This window comes from Phoenix dactylifera, chromosome 12 (genome assembly GCF_009389715.1).
Source record: "Phoenix dactylifera cultivar Barhee BC4 chromosome 12, palm_55x_up_171113_PBpolish2nd_filt_p, whole genome shotgun sequence".
NCBI lineage: Eukaryota > Viridiplantae > Streptophyta > Magnoliopsida > Arecales > Arecaceae > Phoenix > Phoenix dactylifera.
Genome location: NC_052403.1, coordinates 2,488,950 through 2,514,174, shown reverse-complemented (window position 1 = coordinate 2,514,174; position 25,225 = coordinate 2,488,950). Strand labels below are relative to the sequence as shown.

Genomic DNA, 25,225 nt, shown 5'->3' with positions numbered 1-25,225 from the left:
ATTAATTATTTACTCATTATGTAAATAATATTAGTATTATTTTGATAAATATAATGTATAGTATGATTAGTAGTTACTATTCATACTATTATACTATTATTCATTAATATGGTATTATTTTATTATAATATAACTATGTATTATTTTATTTATTAAATATTATTTATTGTCCGAAAATTATTTAATTATAATCATTTGTCTATTTAAATTATAAATAATAACAATATTAATAGTTTTAACATTATATTATTATTTCTAATTATGAATAACCAAAATAATAATTAAAAGACTTTACATTTTTGTTTTAAATAATAACATTATTGAATATGCAATATTACTAATTATTAATACTAAATAGGAACACTATGGTTATTGTAATTATATTGTTTATTATAAAATATATAATCTTAATTGCGAGCAAGGAAAAAAAAGTAGAGCTAAAGTAGGAGATCTTTTTTTTCTCTCAATCTCTTTCACTTTGTAGTGACTTCTGAACTAGCGTGGCAAAAATTCTTTTATCCCTTTCTAGTTACTTTGGATGAAAATTATCTTAAAGATTAAAGTAATTTTTATCTTTTATTTTTTTTTTTGTAGCCAAACATTGAAAGTGGACCAAAGAACGTTTTTTTTCAACTATGTATCTTGATAAGTTTAGCCAACGATAATCTCAGGTATCAGGGCAACTTTCTTGTGGCATCGATTCTATCCGGATCCAATTTCTAATTCTACCATTAATATCCATAGCTACGATTTGTTAAAGTTTGTAACTTAATTTATATACCGATTGTACTTACGCGTGTTTGCATGTGTAACCTAACTTGACGCTACAAATTTCTTGAATAGTCCTCTCACTCAAGATATCCAATCTTCCAATCACAGCCCTTGATATATGACATACATGATACATGATGATCATGACTGTGAAGGCTTCCACGCGACATCATACGATATGCCGTTCCGTGTATGAAATCGACTCATTCACGGCCGTACACGGCTGTGTCTGACACTCTGAATGGATCCCATGCAATGTATCGTGTGGCACGGAGAAGTTCCACCTCACTGAAGACCGGTCCAAATAACCCACTCGGGTCCCACGGGACCATTCGCCACGACGCGTACACGTGTGAGCGGTGGACATGGAGATCATCCAGTATCGTCAACTCACGCGTGGTACGAGTGAGGCGGCTGACAGGGAAGGCACCGCATAAACCTAAAACCCTAATCGTATCCCTCGTTCTTGGTTTTTCCGGGTAGTCCTCTCCTCCTCTCCTTCGTTTTTTCGGCCTCCAAGTCTTCGTCCATGGCGTTCTCCCTCATTGTATCAAGCCCTAAACCCTTCTCCCCTTCCAGTAACCCTAACCCCAATATATCCCGCTCCCATATCCTCTCCAATTCATGGCTCTCCCCTCCCTCCTCTCGCTCCAGCGTAATCCCTCATCTTTCTGGCTCCTCCTTCGTTCTTCTCTCCAAGCCATGGACTCGTTCCGGAGCCACCCGATGCTCTCTTCGATCCCGCCCTGAGTACATCCCCAACGACATCCCCGACCCTCGCTACGTCCGGGTGTTCGACACCACCCTCCGCGACGGGGAGCAGTCCCCCGGCGCCACTATGACCAGCAAAGAGAAGCTCGTCGTCGCCCGCCAACTCTCCCGCCTCGGCGTCGACATCATCGAGGCCGGCTTCCCCGCGTCCTCCCCTGACGACCTCGATGCGGTGCGGTCCATCGCCATGGAGGTCGGGAAGCAACCGGTGTCGGAGGACGGCCACATTCCGGTGATCTGCGGCCTGGCGAGGTGCAACAAGAAGGATATCGATGCAGCATGGGAGGCGGTGAGGCACGCCAAGAAGCCGAGGGTGCACACGTTTATCGCCACCAGCGAGATTCACATGCAGCACAAGTTGAGGAAGACGAGGGAGGAGGTGGTGAGGATCGCTCGCGAGATGGTAGCGTATGCCAGGAGTCTCGGGTGCCAGGATATCGAATTTAGCCCCGAGGATGCTGGCAGGTTTTTTCCTTATCTACCTCTCTGTTAAATAATTCCCGTTTCTTTTGAAAATTTTCCATTTGAGCTGTTTGGGTTATAATTTTTGAGGTCTGGAAACATTTTGTGCGGAACTTTGTTAGCTCGATTCTTTATTAATGCCATGCCCCAGACTCTATACTTACTTACCAAACATTTGACTTTCTTTTCCTGTCATTTGGTCTACTTTCCTTGGGATCTGGCACTTAAAGAACCTTTTGAGTGAGATAGCAATCTTGATTGCCTTTTCCTTGTAAGATTGCTGTGATGTTGGACAATATTAGCGTGGAAAGTTGAAGTGTAAACCTCAAGGCAGTTTGAAACATAAGGCTCAGATGATTAATTAAAACAATCAGTATGAAAATGCGAACATAATGTAAGATAATAGCTCAGAAGAAATTCGACCAGCAAAGTTAAAATAAATGCAAGATCAGTGAAATCTCAATCTAACTTATGCGAATATCATGTACTCTCAGTTCCACTCAACAACCAAAACATCTCTGCTTATATTTTTTGGTTCATATGTGCTCCAGGAATGAGTCTTCCATTTTGAGGGAGAGGTCTGGGTTTTGGCCTACCTTGACATGCTCCAAGAATGTGAATTTCGCTTCAAGGCGGTTGGAAGAAGTTTGGGGGAGGGGGAGGGGGTGAGAGAAGAGTTTGTATTTGGTGTTGTGTGGAGTTTCCCTGCGGGCTAAGAAGCTTTTATTGGAGACTTGGGATATTGATTTTGTGGAGGTGCATGCCTCTTTTATTGTATTGGGCGTCCATCTTTAAGTGAATGCAACACTCCTATTGATAAGAGGAATGGAGTGCTGCAAGGCTGAAGCTCAAGCCTATGTGAATCCTTGTGGTGGGTGGAGTGCTGAAAGGCTGCTTTGTCGCTTTCAGAATAGTAGAAAAATTGAAATGACTGAGGTAACATTATTGTTCTTAATTATCTATAGTGGGAGAAAGGGAGCTGGTCTAAAAAGAGAGAAAGCAATATTTATTACATACGTCTTTTGTTATTGTTTCTTTGCCGGATATGCCTAACCACTGTCTAGGCTGCTTCTTTTGAGTCATTGACAAAATATTTCTTTCTCATCATGCATGTGGAATTCCATAATTCTCATATGAGGTAATTTTGTCAGATACCTGCTGTCTCTCCTTTGCAAAATAAGCAACATAAAATAGATTTATTGGTGATTGTTAATAAGTTCCGCACTCTCTTGGATAAATTAAAAATGTCATTATCAGTTCTGTCATAACTTTTTTTGCTATTGATTTAGAACTAGTCATTGTTGAGTTGTGCTTTTGTTTGTATGATTGTCTGCATGCATTCTAAAGTGATCTACAGATACAGTTTTTGTCAGTTATAAAGGTTTGCTTAAATGAATCTGAAAATAATTAGCAATTACTTTTAGGGAAAAGCTGTTGCTTTTCGACTTAAAAGTGCAATTTCATGTCACATTTCATTGCAAACTTCCTGGTTATCTTCAGGTCTGATAGAGACTTTCTTTATCATGTTCTGGAGGAAGTTATAAAAGCTGGGGCAACTACTGTGAACATCCCTGACACTGTTGGCTACACTCTTCCTTCAGAATTTGAAAAATTAATTGCAGACATAAAGGCAAACACTCATGGGATTGAGAATGTAATAATATCAACACACTGCCAGAATGACCTTGGACTTGCAACCGCAAACACATTAGCTGTATGAATCTAACTTTGTTAATGTGGCATGGTAGTCTGCTTCAACAATTGTTCTCCTCTTTACTCACTTCTTGGGCAATCTGAACACAGGGCGCTTATGCAGGGGCAAGGCAACTGGAGGTCACTGTCAATGGTATCGGTGAAAGAGCTGGAAATGCTTCTTTAGAGGAGGTAGGAGTTAATGTGTTATATATCAAGCTGGTCTGATAGATCTTAGATATGCCTGATTGTTAGTGGAGTAATCAACGTAAATATTGAGTTAGCATAATTTAGGATATATGGGTTGTAACAGCATACCATTCTAGGAATGTAGAGCAACTTCTATTTGACATTTTTGCCTATTCCCTGCATTTATCATTCTATCTTGCACTATGTTTTACCACAAGTGTCTTGTTCCTTTTGCAAATGTAAAGATAGATTCCCAATGCATTTTTTGATCTGCTTGAGACAATTCATAAGGAGTTAATCAACATATATACTGCGAAAACTGTGCCTAGTTTATTTTTGCTATGAGTATATGGAAATATACATTTGTGAAGGATTGATGAAAGCAAAAAGTTCATTTACTATAGGGTCACAAGCAAGGGGACAATTAACAATGAAGGTTTTGTGAAAGTCTAATAGAGAATAAACAATGAGGCCAAAAGGAAATAAAAAAATCAATCAACCAAACACATCTGTGAGTGGACATCTTTTTTGAATCTACTAATAGGGGCTCCTTGGAATTCTCAAAGCTAAATTCCAAGGACAGGAAGATGATTTTGCTCATCGTAAAACTTCAGAATCATCAAACTCCATGTCATTGAGATTTCCTTTATGTTTTCCCCCTTACTGCCACCTTATTCATAAAAGGTAAGCCACACAAGTTTTCCTTTCTTGGATGGGGAAATGGGAGTATGAAATTTTGGGAAGTGGACTAGGAGAAGAGCCAAGATTTTTTGGAGGTACATAAGTGGCAGCTGAGAGTCTCATACAAGGAGACATAGTGTTCAGGAAAAGTTTTATCCTATCCATCCTGTGTCTTTAGTAGTCATGTTTGAGGAATACCTTATAATCATGATCAAAATGCAAAAGTTGGATTTTGAATAATCAAATTTAGTCCAAATACATCTGCTTAAAGTATGCTACTTAATGCCATTTAACCAAAATTACTAGAAGGATCTGTCTGCCAAATAAGGTGCACTTATCTCCGTATAAAGTTGACCATTCCCCGCTTGCTATTTTAGTGTTATAAAACCATGTGATTGACCTCCAGAATTACCTCCTTCATTGCTTTTGTTTGTAATTAGTATGCCGAGTAGTAACACGATCTATTGTATGTTGATGTTCATCAACCTTAGCAGCCCATTACATGGCAACTCTGTGAACAATTCTAAACCAACGATAAGAATAAGAGGCAGTTGTAAATATAGGATGATGTGCTGATGATATTTAAATTGTGGAACAATAAATATAAAGCTGACATCAAGTAGGTGAGATAAAGATTTTCTGGTTATTGGCTGACATACTTTTGGAATGACTTAACAATAGTATGTGATTGTTTTGTGATTGATATTTGTCAGAATTGGTTAAGAGTTTGTTTCTTTTAGTTGATTAAATGAAAAAAAATGTTAATTCTAGATTTATTTATTTTTTTTTGCGTACGTGCATGTGGTGACTGATGGTGTATCATGTGCCAACTCAGTTTTATTTTTTATTGCCTTCGTAGTAAGTTACATTGAGTGTTTGGACGCCTGAATTTTGTAACGGTGAATTATGAATAGTTAATTTTACTTTTGTCATCTTATAGATAAACATATAAGATCTCTATTAAAAACATGGTCTGCCGTACCACCTAGTATGGGGCGTACCATACTGTATCGGGACAAAATCGGTATGAAACTTAACTTCAAATCGGTACAAGCCCCGTATCGCCTCATACCGAGGTGTACCGACCTGTACCGAGGTATATTGAGTTATACCAAGATGTGTACCGGCCCGTACTGAGGCATACCAACCTATATCGAGGCGTATTGAGATAAAAATTGAGAAAAATGAGTAGAAAGCTATTTTGTTACATGGGTGTATTTACCGGTTACTGATAGGGTATCCGGTACTGAGATTGCGGACCTTAATCAAGAAACTGTTATTTGTCTGCTATCTTAAACTTGCAGTTGCTAGTCAGTTTTCGTAATATTTCCTACTACTTATAATGGTGTCTCCCCTTGGAATTTACCCTATGTAGGTTGTAATTGCCATGAAGTGTCGTCAGGAACTCATGGGAGGGCTATATACTGGAATCAACACTAAACATATTGTTATGGCGAGCAAGATGGTATTCTAACTAATTGTCATGGAATGTTATATATTACAAGTTACTTAGAATGTAATATTTGTGATCCTAGGTAGCAGAGTATACCGGACTGCATGTACAGCCGCATAAAGCTATTGTTGGAGCCAATGCTTTTGCTCATGAAAGTGGTATTCACCAGGTATGTGTGTGCAATGACATTCGATTTAGAGTCTATTTGAGCCATGAAAACAGAAAGAGCACCTTATACTCTTGAAAGATTGTTGTGTTGGATGCTTCTCTTATATGCTTCTAGTCCATTATAAACTTCGGAGATCAGAGTTTCCATTTTCTTTTATAAAGATATTGTATACAGACTTTTATATGTGGGCTGATGAATATATGATTCATTTAGAATTAGTAATTCCCTTTTCTGTTTTTCAGTTATGGAAACATATGCGCTGTTTAGCCTATTTGTAGTTGCAAAAGATGAGCAAACACATTTGAGATAGACTCGCTAAAATTCATGTTCAAGTAGAATCATTATTTGCCATATGCTCTGTTGGATATATTTTTGTGTTGTGACATTCATTCTGCAGCATTTAGTTTTCTGTGGTTCTTTCTTCATGCATGATGTTTGCATTTGTCCAATTGGATGAAGGAATAGAGGATCTTATGATCACCCATGTCTGTCACGCAAAGCTTTTGTTGCACTCCTGTGTTGAGTGCTTCTGTGTGGTGAGATAGTTGGATTCACAAGCAAGCCTGAGATACACTTATAATATGCTTAGCATGTGCTTTTTTCATAAATGCATGTTGATTAGGTGTCTGCAATGTATATGAATCATAGAATCAATTGTGTGGGAGTTATTATCTTAATAACCATGCTAGGTAGATGATATTGACCAAAATATATATTGCATCTTGTGAATCATCTCAGATTCTAAATCTGGTAGCTGACATCCTTTGGCAACATCTCTGATCTAACATTTGCTTCATTTTGAGGAATGATCGAAGTATCACATGCTGGTAGTGTTCAAGCCTGACCCTGGACTAATATAAGCAATTGATGCCATTTGGTGCTAGTTTTTGGCATGCACTGGCACGAGATAATGCCAAGTACTAGCATGCAACCAATGCTGTGCATCATGAAGGCACTGGCACCTTAGAGTACCTTTTTTTTTTTTTTTGCTAAGTGGCACTTGAATTCATGATTTTTAGGCTTCACACATTTTTTTTTGGGCTCCCTCGTTAATGTTTATCTAAAGATAACTGATGTGGAGTTCTTATCCGCATCTGATCAAGGTGAGTAGGGGCAGGACATCTTCCTTATTTTTTTTCTGACTCATCTTGTTTTGTGATCCTGTCTATTTCTTCATTTCATTTTACCTCTCCCGTCCCATAATATGCAGACTTGTCGTGATTTTTGTTGTCAAATTTTTGTGTTGCTCATCTTGTCTTAGTTCAACTAGAGCTTTGAGTGCTGAAATGCTGGTAAATTGCATGTAATGGCTGCTTCATCCAAACACAGGATTTTAAAGTTCAGGTTGCTTGATGCTTATGACTCAGGAAGCCTAGATGTTTATAAATTTAGAAACTCTTTTATGTCTAATATATGTTTTCCTTGATAAAATACCCTTTGGATGATCTTGATATTCCTGTCCATCCTAAATGTCCTGTAGAATTGCAGTATTTGGCAAGTTGGCAAGTTTGAAGCATATCCCGGGCAAGTAAAAGAGTACATGTCAAAATCATCAGAGCAGAGAAATTTTTTATGTCATTTCTTAGTATGGGTCTCTTGACATTTCTTCCTCCTGGATGACATCATCAAACTATCCACAGAACATGTGCTCCCTGGATCCAAGGAGCATAATCTGCAATCGAAGAACTCATTGAATGATGTTTTGTTTTTAAATGTATTGACCTTAAAGTTTCTTAAGAGCCCAGAAGACACGACCTTTGGACAACTCTTCTTAGCACAATGTCTGAAGATTAAATATCGTCAGTTAGCACCAAAGAGGACTAGCAATTTAATATGAAGATTCATTGCCATTTATTACATATCTACCGCCTATATTTCCAAAAGAACCTAAATGATATATACATATTAGAAAAGTGCTCTATTCTAATGATTATGGAATACGCCGATTGCAGATAAACTTTTACTAAAATTTTGAGCAGCAATAGGTACACAATCATCTACATTTTTTAAGAAAATGATGGACAAGCTTTTTTAGCATAGAGTTACTTGGCTGTACATCAAATTTTGATATTTTAATCATAGATACTTTTGTTTCTTATGAAATTTTAATTTTATAGTTTGTGACAATAACTACCTTCAAAGTGATTTCTTGTTGGTGGGACCTTGGAATATTTTCTTGTTCTTTTTCAAGTACCTTGCATAATTACTTAGCTTGTGGCTGAAGTTAAATGCGGTGCTAAAATTATTTTTAATATCCGCATGATTCCTTTCTCACGTAAACTTTTGTAGGATGGAATGCTTAAACACAAGAACACCTATGAGATTATTTCGCCTGAGGACATTGGATTGTCCCGTTCCAATGAATCTGGTATTGTGCTCGGGAAACTTAGGTATGAAGGTCTCTATTTGTGTTCTCCAATGTAGAAAATGAACCTTGTGCTTGCTTACTAGATTGATTTTTTAACTTGTGATTTGCTTTTTTTTAGTTGATCTATTTATTGAGTACTTATCTGCTCCATTTTTTAAATTAGTTTATTTATTTGTTGAGCACTAATCAACCCATTTCAAAAATTTTTATTAATGTACTTTTTGTGGATTATTCATTTTTGCTTTTGTATGCAAGCTAGCAGTTATCATAATTCCTACAGACATTATTTGTTGTTGTTATAATTATCATAATGCAAGCTATTTTACTGCACTTTTTTTCACCTTTTGGTTTACAACTGCGAATTTTCTCATTGTAAAGTTGCATGTATAACTGTGCATACAATGTTTTTATTTCTGTTATGTGTATATTTTTATATTTGTTTTTGGCACCATTGAGTTTGCTTTGAGGTTTATTATTGTTTAAGACATGTAGTTTCAGCTCATAATGCAATGCTAGTTTAGGACAAATTTGGTGGATAGAGAGGATCATTCTTTACCCTCTGAGAGTACAAATCTACTGAAAATGTTGTTAATATTTTTGGGTTTTTTTAAGTAAATGAATATGTTTCAAAACTATTCTAAAGGGTTCCTAGCAACCAAACTTTTTTGGAAATATACCTAAACAACTAAGAACATCTTGAATGTGGGTTTAAAGGAATTTGGCAAAATGACTTGGCTGATCCTATGCTGATGGACGACCGAAGCTGGCATCTTACCTCCTTCCATTTAAGAATTGCATCAACTCCAGGAAAAACAGAACCAATAGATTAGGGAGATTATTGCAAAATATCTTGCATTTTTTTTTCCTCTACTTGATTGCATGGCATCTTTGTTCTGTGCCATAAGCTATAGAATGAGTTGCCCTCATATTGCTAATTTCTTCATAACAAAATAATGCCTAAATCAAAACTTGGTGACAATTTACTCTTATACTTGTCTATTCTCATTATGCTTGTTTTGAGCCTATGTCAAACTAAATCAGGTGAAAACTTCGAAGAAGAGTTACTAAACAATGAATTAGGACAGGGCAGTTAGCTTCTAACTCAAGAATGATTAAAATTATACCAGCAAAGTCATCATTTGGGCTGCCATCAATTTATATCAAAAATATATGAAGGGCCGAGGCAAATTCTTTTTTTTTTCTTCTAACCCCTTGAACCTCATGTTTAACATGTTAATTTGTAAGATAAATTCTTAATAAGTACATCATGAAGTTTCCTTCTAATTTTCATTATTATTTGATCTATATTTTCATTAGCATTTAGATGAAATTCTAGAAGTGATTTTTCTGGGAATCTCCTGCCATTTTGTCCACCTGTCTTAAATAGAGCTGAAGTAACAGAAGGAGCTTCTTTGCAGAATCGCTTGGCTCTTATTTCTAATTACATTCTCAACTATCATATAATTCAGTAAACTTGCATGTTTGATCTTATCAATTTTTGAATCTTTATATTAGGGAGTGCCTTTGTTATTACAGTCCTATCTTCCTTTCTTGAGCCTCAGTAACCCATTCTTTCTCATTAATAAATAGCATGGATTAAGCTCCCCTCTTTGCCCTCAGGGGTTTGTTATCTTTTAAATCTACTTATGGTTGCACTTTTTTGTGTTAACTTTATTTATATTGTTTTTTTTCACTGGTGTTTTAATTAGGTAGCTTCGAGAACATTAGTTAATATCATTTCTACCGTTAATATTCTGTCTCACATGGAGTGGTATCAATAATTAAACTTGTGTACTTTAGAATTTGTTTCCTTTTTTTTACTAAAATGAGAAACTTCAGAGACACAGCAGAAAAATATGAATTTTCTAGTTTTGTATGGCAGGTTGGACTGTGTTATTTCATCTGCAACACTTAGGAACTTATGCAGGATTATAGTTACAATTATGATTTTTTTTTTTTGATTGTTGGGGTAGAGACATTTCCCGGAAATTATATATGGGTTCAGAAATAGTGAAGGCACAATAATCCATAATATTGTAACTAAATTTAGGTAGCAACTCAGCACCTAAAACAGCATTGGGCATTGATCCTGATGCTAGAACATCTACATGATTATGCCTTTAGATGTGATCAGGGCTGCTGATGGACAGATATGATGCAAATACCACTTTCTGTCATGATGCAAGTACCACTTTGTGTCATGGAGCAAAATTAATCTTACAACTCCTTCTGCTTTAGTCACCCGTGTTGTATGAAATAGGGTAGGGCCATAGGAGGGTATCAAAGAAAGCCATATGCATACCCATCACTGGGAAGATACAGACAGCCAGTCCTCCAGCTCAAACAAAAAGGAATGGAAAAAGATGTGCATGAGTGTGTGCGTGTGCAGGCCTGTCTGTGTGCTATTTGTGCTTGCTCCTTGTGCTATAAATCCTTTTCTTTCTTGTGCTAACATGAAGCTTGGTGATTTTATGTTAAATATGATTGTTTATTTCGTTGATGTTTTTGTTATAAGTTTTTGTAGTTCCGCAAGGTTGCTGCCTTCCTGGTACTGCTTATATCTTAGTTCAGTCTTTTTCTTGTTGAATTCTGTTGTTTTTTTTCGTAATGAAAGAATATAAGATACAGTAACACTTTATATTCTTCCCTTGCAGTGGACGCCATGCTCTGAGATCTAAACTATTGGAGGTACTATTTTTTGTGGTTTTATCTTGTTACTCTCTTTTTTCCTCTTGCAGATTTTAGATTTACATGCATATGATGTATTTGCTATTTATATATGCAGTTCGGTTATGATATAAATGGGAACGAACTCGAAGATGTCTTCAAGCGTTTCAAAGAGGTTGCAGAGAAAAAAAAGGTGAACAGTGGCATAGTCTTCATTGGCTGATCAAATTGTTAAGTTGGTTATTATATTGTTTTGCAATTGAGTCTCACAGCATTCTGTATAAAATTAAAACAAATCATACGGAGAAAAATGAGAATCGAAATCCTTGGGCCCGAATGTTGAGAAGACATACACTTCCATAGTGGAATAGTTTGTTGGAATCATTGTTTAAGAGACCTCTTCTGTGCCTGTGATGTGGACATCTGCATCATGGGACAGGTGCCAGGTCATCTTTGAGATAAAATTTTATAACTTTGAAAGATAGGAAGAAAGATTTTCCTATGAGTCATCCAGCTCTCGTATAAAGGTCTGAAGGCTTCGTTTTGCACCATTAGAAGTTTCAGAATCTTTTTTTTTTTCAAAAGTCGGATACTTTGGGTTATTGAATTATCTCTAGTTGAAAATTGTCAAAATATCCCCATATAATGTCATGGCACTATCCCTAGAAGAAGCCGTCCTCATTATGAATTCTAGAATCCATGTCACAACCCTGCTTTGTCCGCTAATGACATTTATATTGGTGATTGGTTGAGTTGAATTATGGGTTCATATATCGACATAAGATGCTAACATGATCTGCATACATTTGTTTCGAGACTTAAATTTACTCACAGTAACTAGCAGCGACATTCCCTTCCTTTTCTTGATGCTCTTGTTTCCTGCGTTCTTCAACCATTGCTGCAAAAAACTCTTTGAACTGAGTAGTCCCTGAATTTCTGGCTTTCACCTTTCTGAATCTGAGTTCTAAGTCTTGCAGTAACTGCCATGGTTCAGACATGCATCTCCATATTCTGCACCTATCCATGCTCACATGCTTGGTGTTTTTTTGTATCCCTCTTGTTTGGCAGGCATCTTGATTAGTGCTTTTTAGTGAAATGGTTGATATTATCCAACATCTCATATGATTTAGGTCTTTTTACCCTTGTATATTCTAGGTAAATTGGACCTTAAAAAAAGTCCTCGGTTATTTACTATGTTATTTTCTGTGATCACCATCTTCTCACAGGGAAGTCCTATCTAAAAAGATAATAGATATTTGGGTGACAATTGTAATAAAAAAATATGAAAAATTGCTGATATGTTATTTTAGGAATTCTGAACTACATTGCCAGCAGAACAAGAGAACAATTATGAAGATCTTTTGTTAGACAATAATACTTTAGCTAGAAGGTCTATAAGTGGGTTTCTTTTCCTCTAATGTTATGTCAGCTAGAACTCTCTGTTATGCATATCATTTATTAGTGCATGTCACGATTTCTAAGACTTGTATTTTATTAACTAATACATACTTGATTATACTAATCCATGCTTTTTTTTCATTGATAACTATTCATGCTTCTAAGATGCCCTATTTTGAGCCTTAAGTTTATTTTTTACTAAATGCCATTTGTCCCATGAACTAGCTGTTCTCATGCAAGTTATTGTAACAATTTGAATGATTTACTGTCATAGGTATCACTTGCTATCATAGTATGCATTTTCACTCCCTTCACAGCATTTTTCCTCTTCTTGCATCTTCTTGTCATCAATTTCTGTCCGCCGTCTTGTATGCCACGTTGAATCAATACTTCTGGGAGAAGTAATTTCTTTTAATATCTTGTTCCCATTGCCAGATTGCCACTGTGTTGCTCTTTAATTTTATCGATTATTTCAATTAGCTGGAGCAAATAATTACTGGCATAGGTAAAACTTTCTGGGGAGGCTGCCTGCTTGTCTTCAATCATATTCTTAATTGCTTGTCTAACTTTGCCTTGTGAGATTTGTAGCTTAGGCACTTCCCAAGGGGTTGGGATTTCTTGTGTTACAGCAGTCTAAGCAGCTCAAGAGATGCCTTCTATCATTTATATGAAAACATTATGTATTGATATCTACTGTAATTAATGACTATGCCTATTTTTACAAAGACATCACTGAGGAAATTCTTTTCTGGTGGCAGCGTGTATCAGATGAGGACATAGAAGCACTGATAACTGATGAGATATTTCAGCCTGCAGTCATTTGGTCTCTTGGAGAGCTACAGGTGACCTTATAGTTGATTAGTTAATATATAGTTCCACTCTGAAATCAACTTTGTGCATGGGCAGATTATATTAAAGATGTCTCAGCATGCAGGCTACCTGTGGAACACTTGGCCTGTCTACGGCAACTGTAAAACTAATAGCGTCAGATGGAGAAGAGAAGATTGCCTGCTCAGTTGGAACAGGTCCAGTGGATGCTGCATATAAAGCTATTGATAGCATAGTCCAGGTGAGACTTGAAATGCTGACCTTTTTCTTTAAGCTGTCTATTAGGTAGTGATTATTATTGCGACTTAATTATCTATTACTGATGTGGGAAATGAAATTGAAATCTCTTACAATAGATAATGATATGAACACGAATAAAGGGCGATGGTGATTTGCATTTCTTTTCTATTCTTGACCGTATCAAGGAATTAGGAAAAGAAAAAAGAATGCACCTTGAGAAACTATCCATGTTTTTTTATTTGAAGAGAAAAGGAGGGTGAAAACCCCTAGATTTGTTCAACAAAAATCAACAATGAAAAATGTTGATAAAGGGACCAAGCCCAGCAATGAAACAACAGGTTAACCCAGACAATTACACATGCAATGGCAGACTATCCACCTTTCCCAAACATTGAGCAAACCTTACTCTATGTCAGGAATTACCCAGTTTCCTCCGGTCATTGAAGGAAAACAGGATGGCCTGAAGGCCCACCCATATCGAGGCATTTTTACCTAGGAAACTCCTTGCATTCCTTGCCGACAAACTCCACACTGCACTGCCGTAGCTGAATAGTCCAAGCACTACATATCTTTGCCAAGACATGCTTCCTTATCGATAGGAAAAGACCATTGCTGGTCTCTCTTCTATACCAAGGTTAATGTGAAGTGGCTGCCAAAAACTTCTAACAAATGAACAGTATAGGAAATCGTGGTCTTCTGTTTCAGTGATAGATCTGCAAAATGCACAACTGATTGCTCAATGACAATGTTTCTTGGCCAGGACTTCCCCATGTAACTATGATTTCTAATCACTAGCCAGATATGCACCCTAACCTTCGAGACACTGGAAGATTCCACAGAGCCTTACCCAGACCATCTCTAGTACCAGAGCTTTGTGCATAGCCTTACGGAAGGGATAAAGGAGGGCCTCCCCACTGCATTGAGAAAACTAATTATAAGTTTTTTATTTTTTAAATATAATTCTTTCTAAACATGAGTACCAGGTTTTATGCTTATTAGTAACCATAAAGTATCCCAGGCTAACTCTGTGTAATTTATTATTTTTTATGAAATTTGCAGTTAGTTCTTCATGACATATGTTGGTTCTATATGTGATTCTAGGATTTTCTAGAACTAGACAATGGAATTAATTCTGATTGGTGCCTAGCCAACTTTGGGACACTATGTTAACACCTGCAGGTACCAGCAGTTCTTCGAGAGTATGCCATGAATTCAGTCACTGAAGGCATTGATGCAATTGCCACCACAAGAGTGGTCATAGGAGGAGATAACAACTCTATGGCTATGCATGCCTTAACTGGAGAATCTGTCCGCCGTACTTTCAGGTCTCTCTCTCTCTCTCTCTCTCTGTGCACGTGCATGCATGTGTGTGTACGTGTGTATATTATTCTAGAAACTATCCACTGTATGCTTGCTTTCTCATCTTCCTTTCTGAAAAAAACATCTTTCCTTTTCCCCAGTGGAAGTGGTGCAGCAATGGATATTGTTGTTTCGAGCGTCCGGGCCTATGTAAGTGCACTCAACAAGATGTTGGGCTTCATGTCTGCTGTGAAGGCTACCACGGAAAGCCCTCAAGGCAAAACATCCCGAAGTTCTGAATAAACTGTGTTGCCTTTGGAGACCATAATGTCTGTTCTTTTCTGCACAAAGAAGGGATTTAAGGCCGAAGAATATTCACTATTTTACATGAATTGAGTGTCAGAGCATCCAATCAGACATACTTCAAAGGTGAAAGGGTTCCGGAATTATTGGCGAAAGGTTTGTCTTATCAATTTCTTACCAATTTCCCATCATTTTATGCCGATCAAAAGCCACAAGCATGTTTCCAGGACATTGTCTTTATTTGATGTTTTTGTCCGTGTATCTCAAGCCTATTTGTTCTGTCCTATGGGGTGGTTGCATAATAGCTTTCAGTTGTTTACATGAATGTTTGACCTTGCTGACTGGGCTTGCAATAGATGCAGTACTATTTAAGCAGTCCTATGTTGGCAACATCTTTTTCCTTGAATTGAGTTTGGACTTCCTTTCACAATTCTTAGGCTTAATCTTTGAAATCAAAACGTGGGGGTCTCTGAGATTGCCTTTCCAAGCTTTACATTTTGTATATTATTGTGTTGTGACACTGACTGCAAATTCAGTGCGACATTTTTGTACACCAGTTGTATGACTACCGGGACAGTGTAACAAGGTTTGGCATGAAGTTTGGCTGCAAACATGATCTGCTCATCTCTTTAACTATGACTGGCTGGTTCGAGTAGTTGATTTTGTTTGGCTTAACCAATCAGCCTTTCATTTAACTATATTTTCCTGCTTCGATTTGATTGAGTTTTGTTTAGGGCTATGATCAGGAATGGCACATCAGAAATCACTGCTTCCTGGGAATAGACGAGAGTAGGTGGGTTGCAGAAGAAACCATACCATACTGAGCTTCAACTGTCAACTGTTAGCTATTTGGTCTTTGCTCTATCAAGGGGGTTCTGGTCTCTTAATCCGTGAGCACTACGTTAAATTCAGAGGTTGGTTGGTGTTTTTGAGACAGTTATTCCTAATTTCTATGCTACATTGATAGTTCAGCTTTTCCTTGCATGGTATTTGCTGCATTTGCTGAGTGATGATCTATTTAAGTTGCCCCCTGAATAAACTATCAATAAGCATGAGCTTACATATGGTGCTTTGGTTTCAGGGTTAGATGTATTGGATTGTATACCTGAAATTAGGGGACTTGGCTTTTGATGGTGATGCAAGAAGTAGGTCTAGAAGTCCCTTGTAATTCTCTAACATCAATATTTTCACCATTCTAATCTGTGCAACTTTGAAGAGAGTGAGGAATATGTACTGCATCTTATAGATTGACAATATATCTATCAGTTTAGTTTAAATATTATAGTGGAAAAATGACCTGTGATTGTTGTAGAACGAATAATAGGAATGAGAGGACAATGATCTCAATTTGATGATGCCCACATACATTGTAATTCAGCATGAAATATCATCACGGCCTTCCTGTTAGGTTTGGAATCCCTCTCTAGATAGGAGTTGGTTCTATAACTATCATGGGACTCAATGGAGCCATTTTACAAGTACTCTCTCATTGTCATGGTGAAATAGGTAGACTTGCTGCTCTGCCGAAGCAGTACTGGAGCTGTAACTGCTTTGTAATGTCATGTTGCAGTCATAATGTATACGTATTGGCCATTTAATTGTTTGGTCATAAACCATCAAAACAAAATTGTTTGGTCATATTGACCATTTACTTAGAAAGGCTTTTCTTAGGAAGGGTACTACTGCTGTTCGTGATTTCCCACGCTTGGTAAATCAGGAAAATGTTTGCAAAGCTAATTCATGAGGTGAATTAGGTGCGGAGTACTTGTGAGGAATTCAATAGTATCCTTTTGGCGACATGGGATTGAAACTTTTGCTTGCAGAAAGAATCTCTATAGCAAAAAATAATGCATGATGCATACTACCGAAGGGGAAAGTTTGGAAACAAAGGAAGTAAAAGCTCTGGATCATTCTCGCCTTTAAGAAATCTGTGATGTTCTTCAGCCATTTTGGGAAAGTTAGGAGCATACATTTTCTGGAAGGAACTCGTGCAGTTGGATAACCTCTCTCTTAGCAGCTCATTTCAAGTTGTACTAAGCATCTCTCAAGCAACATGTGGCTATCTCAGAATTCAAGAATAGGAGGAACAGTTCCTCGCTTGTAACTCAGGAGACCACGATCCTTTTGAAGAGAATGGAGAACGGAAAATCTATTTAGTCTATTGAACTTGGTTAAGTCTGGAAGGAAACCAGAACTCCCAGGATGGAAGCTTAGTTCTGAATCTTCCGATCAAAGATTTACTGTTCAATTATTTTATTCTTTCTTTAACAGGAGGGGAGTTAAGTGCCCGCTTTAACCCTTTTTTTCTCCTTATTTTTGTTTTTGGAACACTATAGCGTCCGAGAAAATGAGAATCTTTGTGGCTTGTCATTAGGATTAGACTTCACACAGTGGAGGTGCTTGCGAAGAAGGGGTGGCATGTCAGCTCAGATTGTTGCTTTTATTCATTTATTTATTTATTTTGTGACAACAAATAGATACCGTCAATTATATATATATATATATTTGGTTTTAATGGCGGCTTACATCCGATGGGTGTGAATGTGGGTCAATTATATATTTTTGCAATGTTCGTTAAGCCGATATGGAGGAAAAAATGAAGGGAAGAATTAAGTTCAGAGGTTATCCTCCTACGTTTCTCTTTGGTCACTCTGAAGAAAGGTAAAGGAATAATAGAGCTACCTGGGAGGCTGGGACAAAGTTGTACTTGCCATCACGGTGGAAGGACAGAAATAATAGATTTTTTCTGTTTTTTTAACAGAAAGAAGGACCAGTTGAAGCCATTGCTATATAAACTCTGCACCTCTTTGAAGATTGGAGCTGTATGGGAGACTCTAAAGTCTAAAGTTCAACAATCAGATATTGTGAAACTCTATCTCTGCAGTCTTTCTCCTTGGCTTAATTTTTTTGTGCTTCTTTCTACTCCTTTTTTGTATATCTTTATTTTTTTACTAAAGAAAAGGTCCGGTCGTATTATTTTAACTCAAGTTGGGCATGTGCATTTGAGTGGAAACATTGATAGACTATACGAGCGTAAGCATTATAATTACCAGGGTCTAGATATTTTTAAAAATTTACCCTCCAAATATGATATCCAGAATATCTGATTGTTAAGCACAGAGACATGATCATTGGAACAAGTTTCATAAGCTTGAGATTATTTAAAATTATAATATTCTACAAGTCAGCTCTATAATGCAAGCAATGGCCACTTCATCAATATAAAATATGCAAGTCATGTCCGGTGCTCTTTGAAGGTTCTGGTGGAGTGGTTGTTTGGTGTGCGAGGTGGTTGGCATTACCTTCGTTGCTCCTTTCCCTGCGCCGGGAGGGACGGAGAGCGCCAATCAATTTAGCAGTGCGAGTTAGAAGTATTATTTTTGGCTGCGATTTAGGCAAAAGATATGTTGTTGACTGATTTCACCAATGATGCTTACATTTGGTGACGACAACGGGATTTGAGATGGATTTGTGTTAGGTAAGCTGAAAAAGTCTATCTTCTACGGGTTCATACTAACTAGAGGTTTAAAATTACATCCTTCCACAACCACCACCTCTTCTTAATGTAATCTTATCAGTGTGGTTGTGGGATGGGCTGGCTTGGGATGAGGTCTAGGGTGATATGAGCCTCAACATCCTGTGTTGGATCTCTGGCATCTTTTACTTGTTTGCCTCATAAACCTTGTCATTGTTTATCTTTTTCATCTTGGATGAGACTCATAGGATGTCAAACTAAAACTAGGATGGAAAGAAAGTTACATATAAAAGACACATGCCCCTCTCTTCCACTCATTTGTGAAAGATAGTTTATATAAATTGAGTACAGATATATAAAAGCTAAATTAAATTAATTGCTTTTAGTTTTCACACCCAAGTAATACTGAAAGAACCACCTTATGAGAACAACCCATAGCATAGTTTATATGTCATGGATTTTTCATCAATATGACATCAATTAGGTTTGTAAAAGGTGATACTTAAATATCTTTTTACAATTTACGCTAATGGAAAATACATGCCCCCCTTGCGAGCTGTCCTATGAGACTCATCTCATACAGTGGTTTGTTCTTTTAATTACCAAGACATGAAAAATATGCTATACTAATAGAATGCACATGTAAAGTTTAGAGTACAATATTTTTACTTTTCTCAATTGAGCAACATTAGAAGGACCACTTCATAAGACCATCCCATAGGTTAGTTGATCTTGCATCGGCATGTATCAGCTAGGTTCACAAAATGTAATAACAAGATCAGTTTAGGTCTCTGTTTTTTATGGAGCCAGTTTGATATCATGCTCATGAAAGACAGAAGACTAATATGTCGTAAAAGATAATTTAAAGTGTTTTTGATGATGGCGGGCTGGCACTATGCTCATGAAAGATGCATATTTCATGAACTATTTGTTTGATATATAACCGGGTTCTCTGCAGTGTGCGGTTACACCACAAAATTTTATGCATCCCTGAATGGACATCATAAGAAAATGGACAACCATCAAATAATGTATACAATGTTCGTGGACTGCCTGGTTTGATAGCTGTCCATCTTCTGGTGGTAGCCATTTATGGTTGCCCAGCACTCTATGATACCATGTATATTGTCCGCGATGCCATGCGTGCACCATGGAGGAACCATTCTTGTTCCAAGTCTTAATTTCAAAGTAAAGTACACAAGAACTAAATGCATACATAAAGGCTTACTCTTTTTTTTCAACTGCTAGCAGAGGTATCCATTTTACAAACTTATGAGACAATTAATGTTTAACAAATCTTTCATCAGCATGATACCAGTTAGGTTCACAAAGGATAACATTTATGACGAGTTCAGTTGTATCACGAATATTTCCTTGAAGCGTCTCATGAAACTGGTGTTCCAACGCATGAACTAGCGCAAGAGTCTGACGTAAAATTTCATTCCATCCGATGATCCGAGATCCAAAAAAAAAGTAGGCAGCACCAGCAAACAAAACAGGAAAGACAAAAACGGGTGGAAGAACGTAACGTAACCAAGTAGAACGTTATGAAAGAGGGAGGCGTCCACCTGGCTGTTACTAAATGGAAGCATTCAATCTCTCCTTTGAAGACCTGAGAAACAAACGGGCGTTACATTGGAGTACCGTCGGTTTCATCAAAGAGATAAAATAAAATAAATAAGAATTCAGCATTATATAAAGGGTTCTTCCCTACCTTGCAGCACTACCAAGCTCTCATCTTTCATTTTGTTCCCTGTCCAAGTCTTTGAGTTGCTGTTGAGAAGAACAAAGAGAGATGGCTACGCTTACGGTTCCAGACCCCATCCCTTCTCCAGCTGAAGATGCCGAGAAGCTTAGGAAGGCCTTCCAGGGTATTACTTCTCGCTTCATTCCTCATTCTTCTCTTCTCATTCTTCTATCATCTTAGTTTGGTGTTATTCTATCTAAGAAGTTCTGGGAGAAGCTAATGGATAGGATGGATAGGACATCTTTTTGGTCGCTGATATCCCTACCTTGATAAAGCTCAGTATGCCCGAAGGGGCGGAGAGGAATGGATCGCAGATCGGGGATATCCACATTTCCATGTCTAGAAGTATTATGGATTTTTAAATCTGATATTCCTGACTACGAAGGTGGGTGGCTGATGCCAAGATGAAGTGGGATGTTAGTTTATCTTGGCCAAAATAGATTAACTTTATGAAGACATATATTAACTTTAAGATTCGATAACTGAAATTTTATTTAGAGTCGTTGAAAGGAAAAAAAGAAAAATCTGCCAATACATTGATATGATGTTGGCCCCTATTCATATCGTTACAAACTAATATCTCAGTCCAAGACGACTTCTAGGATAAAAAGAAATTGGCTTTGTCTCTTTATGCAGTTTGAGTTTTCTTTTCTTTTTCTGTTTTTTCCTTTTTTTTTTTGGTGATGAGGTTAATATTTTCTTCATGGTATCAAGAAAGGCTTTAAGTTCCTGGCCATCCCTTCCCTGTGAGAAAATGGGACCGGGATGGGATTGGGACTCCAACACTCATTTCTGTTGGGGAGAGAAGAAGAAAGAGTAAAGAAACAAAAAAGAAAATATAAAGAAAAGAAAAACAATAAAAGGAAAGAATAAGAAAAAAAAAAGGGAAAGAAAGAAACAAAGGTAAGAAGAAAAGGAAAGAAAGAAAAGCAAGAAGGAAAACAAAAGGAAAGACCAAAAGGAAGAAAAAGGAAAAAAGAAATTAAGGAAGGGATTAAAAAAAGAAAAGGAAAGGAAAGAAAGGTAAAAAAGAAAGAAAGAAAGAAATTAAAGAATGGATGCATGACCGGACCGCTGCCGGAATAGGGCGAACAACGGGACATCCCATTCTATTGAGAAATTAGGACACCTCCGTTCCATGGAATTTAAAACCTTGGTATCAAGGGTGCTTTGTGGACATGCCATTATGCTAACATGCATCCACACCCATCCATTGGGTCTTTGGATGTACAAAAATATGGAGGTGCATGCATTCATATGTCCCATGGCGTGATGAATTGACGGCTTGGACTATAAAGTGTCGACCTACTCCATTTTTTTCTTGCAACATATCTATGATGCGATATGATGTCACAAGCACCAATACTTAAAATGAATGTTATGTGGCTGGATGATTAGTTCCTGGGTGCCAAACTACACAGCCTCTGATAGATCTTTTCATGTGAGTTCATCAAGGCATAATCACATAATAGAATGTGATATTTTTTTTCATCATCTATTAACCCCATGATACAATTTAGATTGTAGGTATCAGCTCTCCGACATGAACAATTATGAGGACATGCTAATTAGACTAACATGAAATGGATTTTTTTTTCTTTTTTCGGTTTTTTTTTGTGTGTGTGTGAGAAGCAAAGGTGCAAAAATTTTCAAAGCTATTTTCCCCCTACAATCTATATTTCTTCCAACACACCATCTTAACCGATATAAACCAAAATCTCAGTTTATTCATCTTGCTATCCGCCATCCATCGATATGGTGACTTCAAGTTTTGAAATCATTGTTTCCAACCATTAGATCAGATCTACAATTATTTTTCACAAAAAAAAAAAATCAAGAAAGTAAATACTAAATATCGAAACTCTCTCCTTTCAGAAAGGAATGCCATATGTTGGCTAATTGCAATAGCCTGACACAGTTTCTGTGTTTCTTTTCAAAAAGAAGGGAAGTTCTTAGGTTGGATGAGAGCACAATATTATTCTTTCTCCAATACAGTTTTCACTAGCTCACTTGTGCTACCTCTCTTTCCTTGAACCTATAACAACTATAGTTGTGGACACCTACATAAAAATCTCTGTGCATACCTTCAGGTATACTGATCAGTCACCACTCATCAGTAACCTCACTAAGATGACCTTTAGGCCAAGATTCTTTTTTATGACAAATTCATGGTTGGCTTAAAATAATTCAAGCTTACATGTTTTGGATCCAGTTTGGTTCAGGGATAGCCTAGTTTTTCTTGAGGAAGATCCTTGTTCTGCTCACAGAGTAGCCTGGACCATTCGTTTGGGCCACATATTGCACAAAAGAAATTATATGATGTGTTCATGGCATGCTGTGCATCATGTCTTGCATTAGATGTTTAGATCTTCCAACAAGAGTTGGACCCAGCCTGCTTCCATGGGTGTTTCTGTTGGTCACTACAAGCATATATATATGCATGGTTATGATATTGTAGTTAGTTTGACCTATTACTATTAACATGAGAACCGTGCCCCTCCATACACAATGTTAAGGAGACTTCATTTGAAAGGCCATGAAACTGGTCCACTGCCAAAGTAGATAGCAGATACTTCAACTATTCTGATAGACCATGCAATGTACTCTTCACCGCTAGAACTTAATTGGAACCCACAATTATCAGTGAACCATCCGCCAATTCTGAGAATGCAATACCGATCAGCCTTGACGTTTAAATGCTCGATCGGTAGCAATGCAGAGTAGGTAACTTACAATGATCTCTAGTGGCATCATCAAGGATGTTGTGAACTGCACAAGTGGGATAACAAATATTTTAATTCACAAGAATACAGGTCATTTAAACCCTTTATTAATTATTAATGGTAGTACTCCATTGGGACCTAAAGCTAAAGTTTGTAGGACTAATAATTGCAAGCAACCTAGAATGCAGTCAATTATTCAACTTATTTTTCAGCCATTCAGAGATAAAGCAGGTGTACACTCGAGGTACAAGAGAGAAATATCAGAGAATAAGGTACTAAAGGTTATTTTTTCTTTTCATTACAATCAAATTAGGTACATCTGTTTTGGTCACTATAACTTATGAGTCATGAGACATAAATTGAATATATGATCAACTGGAAGCAAATTAATAGAGCTCTTTCTTATCATCTATAATTTTTTTAAAAAGAAAAATTATCATATGCTTAAATCCCAACGAAAGGAGTTTTAATTTGTTGTACTAGGATGGGGGACTGATGAGAAGGCAGTTATTGCCATATTAGCACATAGAGATGCAGCTCAGAGAGAACAAATTAGGTTGGCCTATGAAGAACTTTACAAGGAGAATCTCATCACGCGACTTGAATCAGAACTCAGTGGACACTTTGAGGTATCCACCTTAATATCTTATCTCTGTCCTGTTTATATAATATGACATCGTATGCACTATGGCCTTAAAGATACATTTTTATTAGATGTAGTACATTGAAATTTTCTATTGCAGAGAGCAGTCTACCGTTGGATATTTGACCCAGTTGAGAGAGAGGCTATTATGGCTAATGTGGCCTTGAAGAAGAATGTGGATTACCAAGTGATCATAGAAATTGCATGTGTGAATTCCCCCAAGGAGCTTCTGGCAGTGAAACAGACCTATCATGCTCGCTACAAACACTCCTTGGAAGAAGATGTTGCTTCAAACACAATTGGAGACTTTCGGAAGGCATGCTCTTAAAAATCATAGCATATTCATATTATTTTTATGTTACGAAGTCTCTCATGTTTTTGTGGTTCATGATCAATTTGCAGCTCTTGGTTGCACTGGTGAGCACGTACCGGTATGATGGTGAGGAGACAAATACAGGTTTAGCTAAATCAGAAGCCAAGATTCTTCATGATGTTATTGAACAGAAGATCTTTAATGATGATGAGGTAATCAGAATTTTGAGTACTAGAAGCAAGGCACAACTTACTGCCACCTTTAATTGTTACAAGGATGAGTATGGCTCTATCACCAAGGTAAGCTAATTATCTAATCTAGTACTTTAATACCAAATCTTTCGTTCAATTAGCAAATCCCAGTTTACATATTTTTTTTACAATAATAATAATAATATATTTCTTTTATATACAACGATAAGGCTTTGGCTGGTGAGTCTCCGAATGAATTTGCTTTGGCACTACGCATAGCGATCCGCTGCATCACCTCTCCTAAGAAGTATTTTGCGAAGGTGAATAACTATGATAACAGGAGGGATTTTTCATCTTTACCAACTTCACTGAATAATCCTTGCTCTGTTGTTCTTAATTATCTAGATATTTATGATTTTAGGTTCTACGTCATGGAGTCGACTCAGGAGCTGACGAAGATGCTTTAACTCGCGTGATTGTCATGCATGCGGAGAAGGACCTGAAGGAGATCAAAGAGATGTTTCATAAGAGAACCAATGCTGCTCTTGGACATGCAGTAGCCAAAGTGACTTCAGGAGACTATAAGAGCTTTCTCCTTGCTTTAATAGGGGATTGAACATGGTGCCTCTGCATGTGTTTCTACCCTTTATGCCTAGTGGTCTTCTTCTAGTTTATAAGTATTGTGGAAACATGGGCTGCTTTCCTTTGGGTATGAGCTGCTGGTCTTGAGACAGTGAACTGCTTTCTGGTGCTGTGTTTTTTGTGTTCATGTTGAACTTGGACGTATTTCTGTTTCTCTTAATATTTTAGTGTCTATGTGCTGTTAAATATTTTTGCTTCAA

At 37.2% G+C, this 25,225-nt stretch overlaps 2 protein-coding genes across 4 annotated transcripts; both read left to right on the top strand.

The window, feature by feature from the left end:
- Nucleotides 1-1,210: 1,210 nt before the first annotated feature.
- LOC103705082 (2-isopropylmalate synthase A-like) lies at nt 1,211-16,652 on the top strand. 3 transcript variants are annotated; one of them, XR_603731.4, is made up of 14 exons: nt 1,211-2,007; nt 3,505-3,718; nt 3,808-3,888; nt 5,942-6,031; nt 6,102-6,188; nt 8,478-8,578; nt 11,211-11,244; nt 11,342-11,416; nt 13,380-13,463; nt 13,556-13,690; nt 14,869-15,014; nt 15,150-15,447; nt 16,038-16,205; nt 16,373-16,652. XR_603731.4 is itself a non-coding variant. In XM_008788682.4 (12 exons), exons 1-12 carry the CDS (start codon nt 1,301-1,303, stop codon nt 15,289-15,291), a joined length of 1,896 nt encoding a protein of 631 aa, XP_008786904.2. In that variant the 5' UTR covers nt 1,211-1,300; the 3' UTR covers nt 15,292-15,902. The 3 variants fall into 3 exon arrangements, 1 of the variants encoding a protein (XP_008786904.2); XR_603730.4 differs by having other exon boundaries at nt 16,026-16,205; XM_008788682.4 differs by lacking the exons at nt 16,038-16,205; nt 16,373-16,652 and having other exon boundaries at nt 15,150-15,902.
- A 3,813-nt stretch (nt 16,653-20,465) lies between these two features.
- Nucleotides 20,466-25,225, top strand: LOC103705081 (annexin-like protein RJ4). Its single transcript, XM_008788681.4, has 6 exons — nt 20,466-20,637; nt 23,720-23,865; nt 23,980-24,195; nt 24,282-24,491; nt 24,614-24,703; nt 24,805-25,225. Exons 1-6 carry the CDS (start codon nt 20,562-20,564, stop codon nt 24,997-24,999), a joined length of 933 nt encoding a protein of 310 aa, XP_008786903.2. The 5' UTR covers nt 20,466-20,561; the 3' UTR covers nt 25,000-25,225.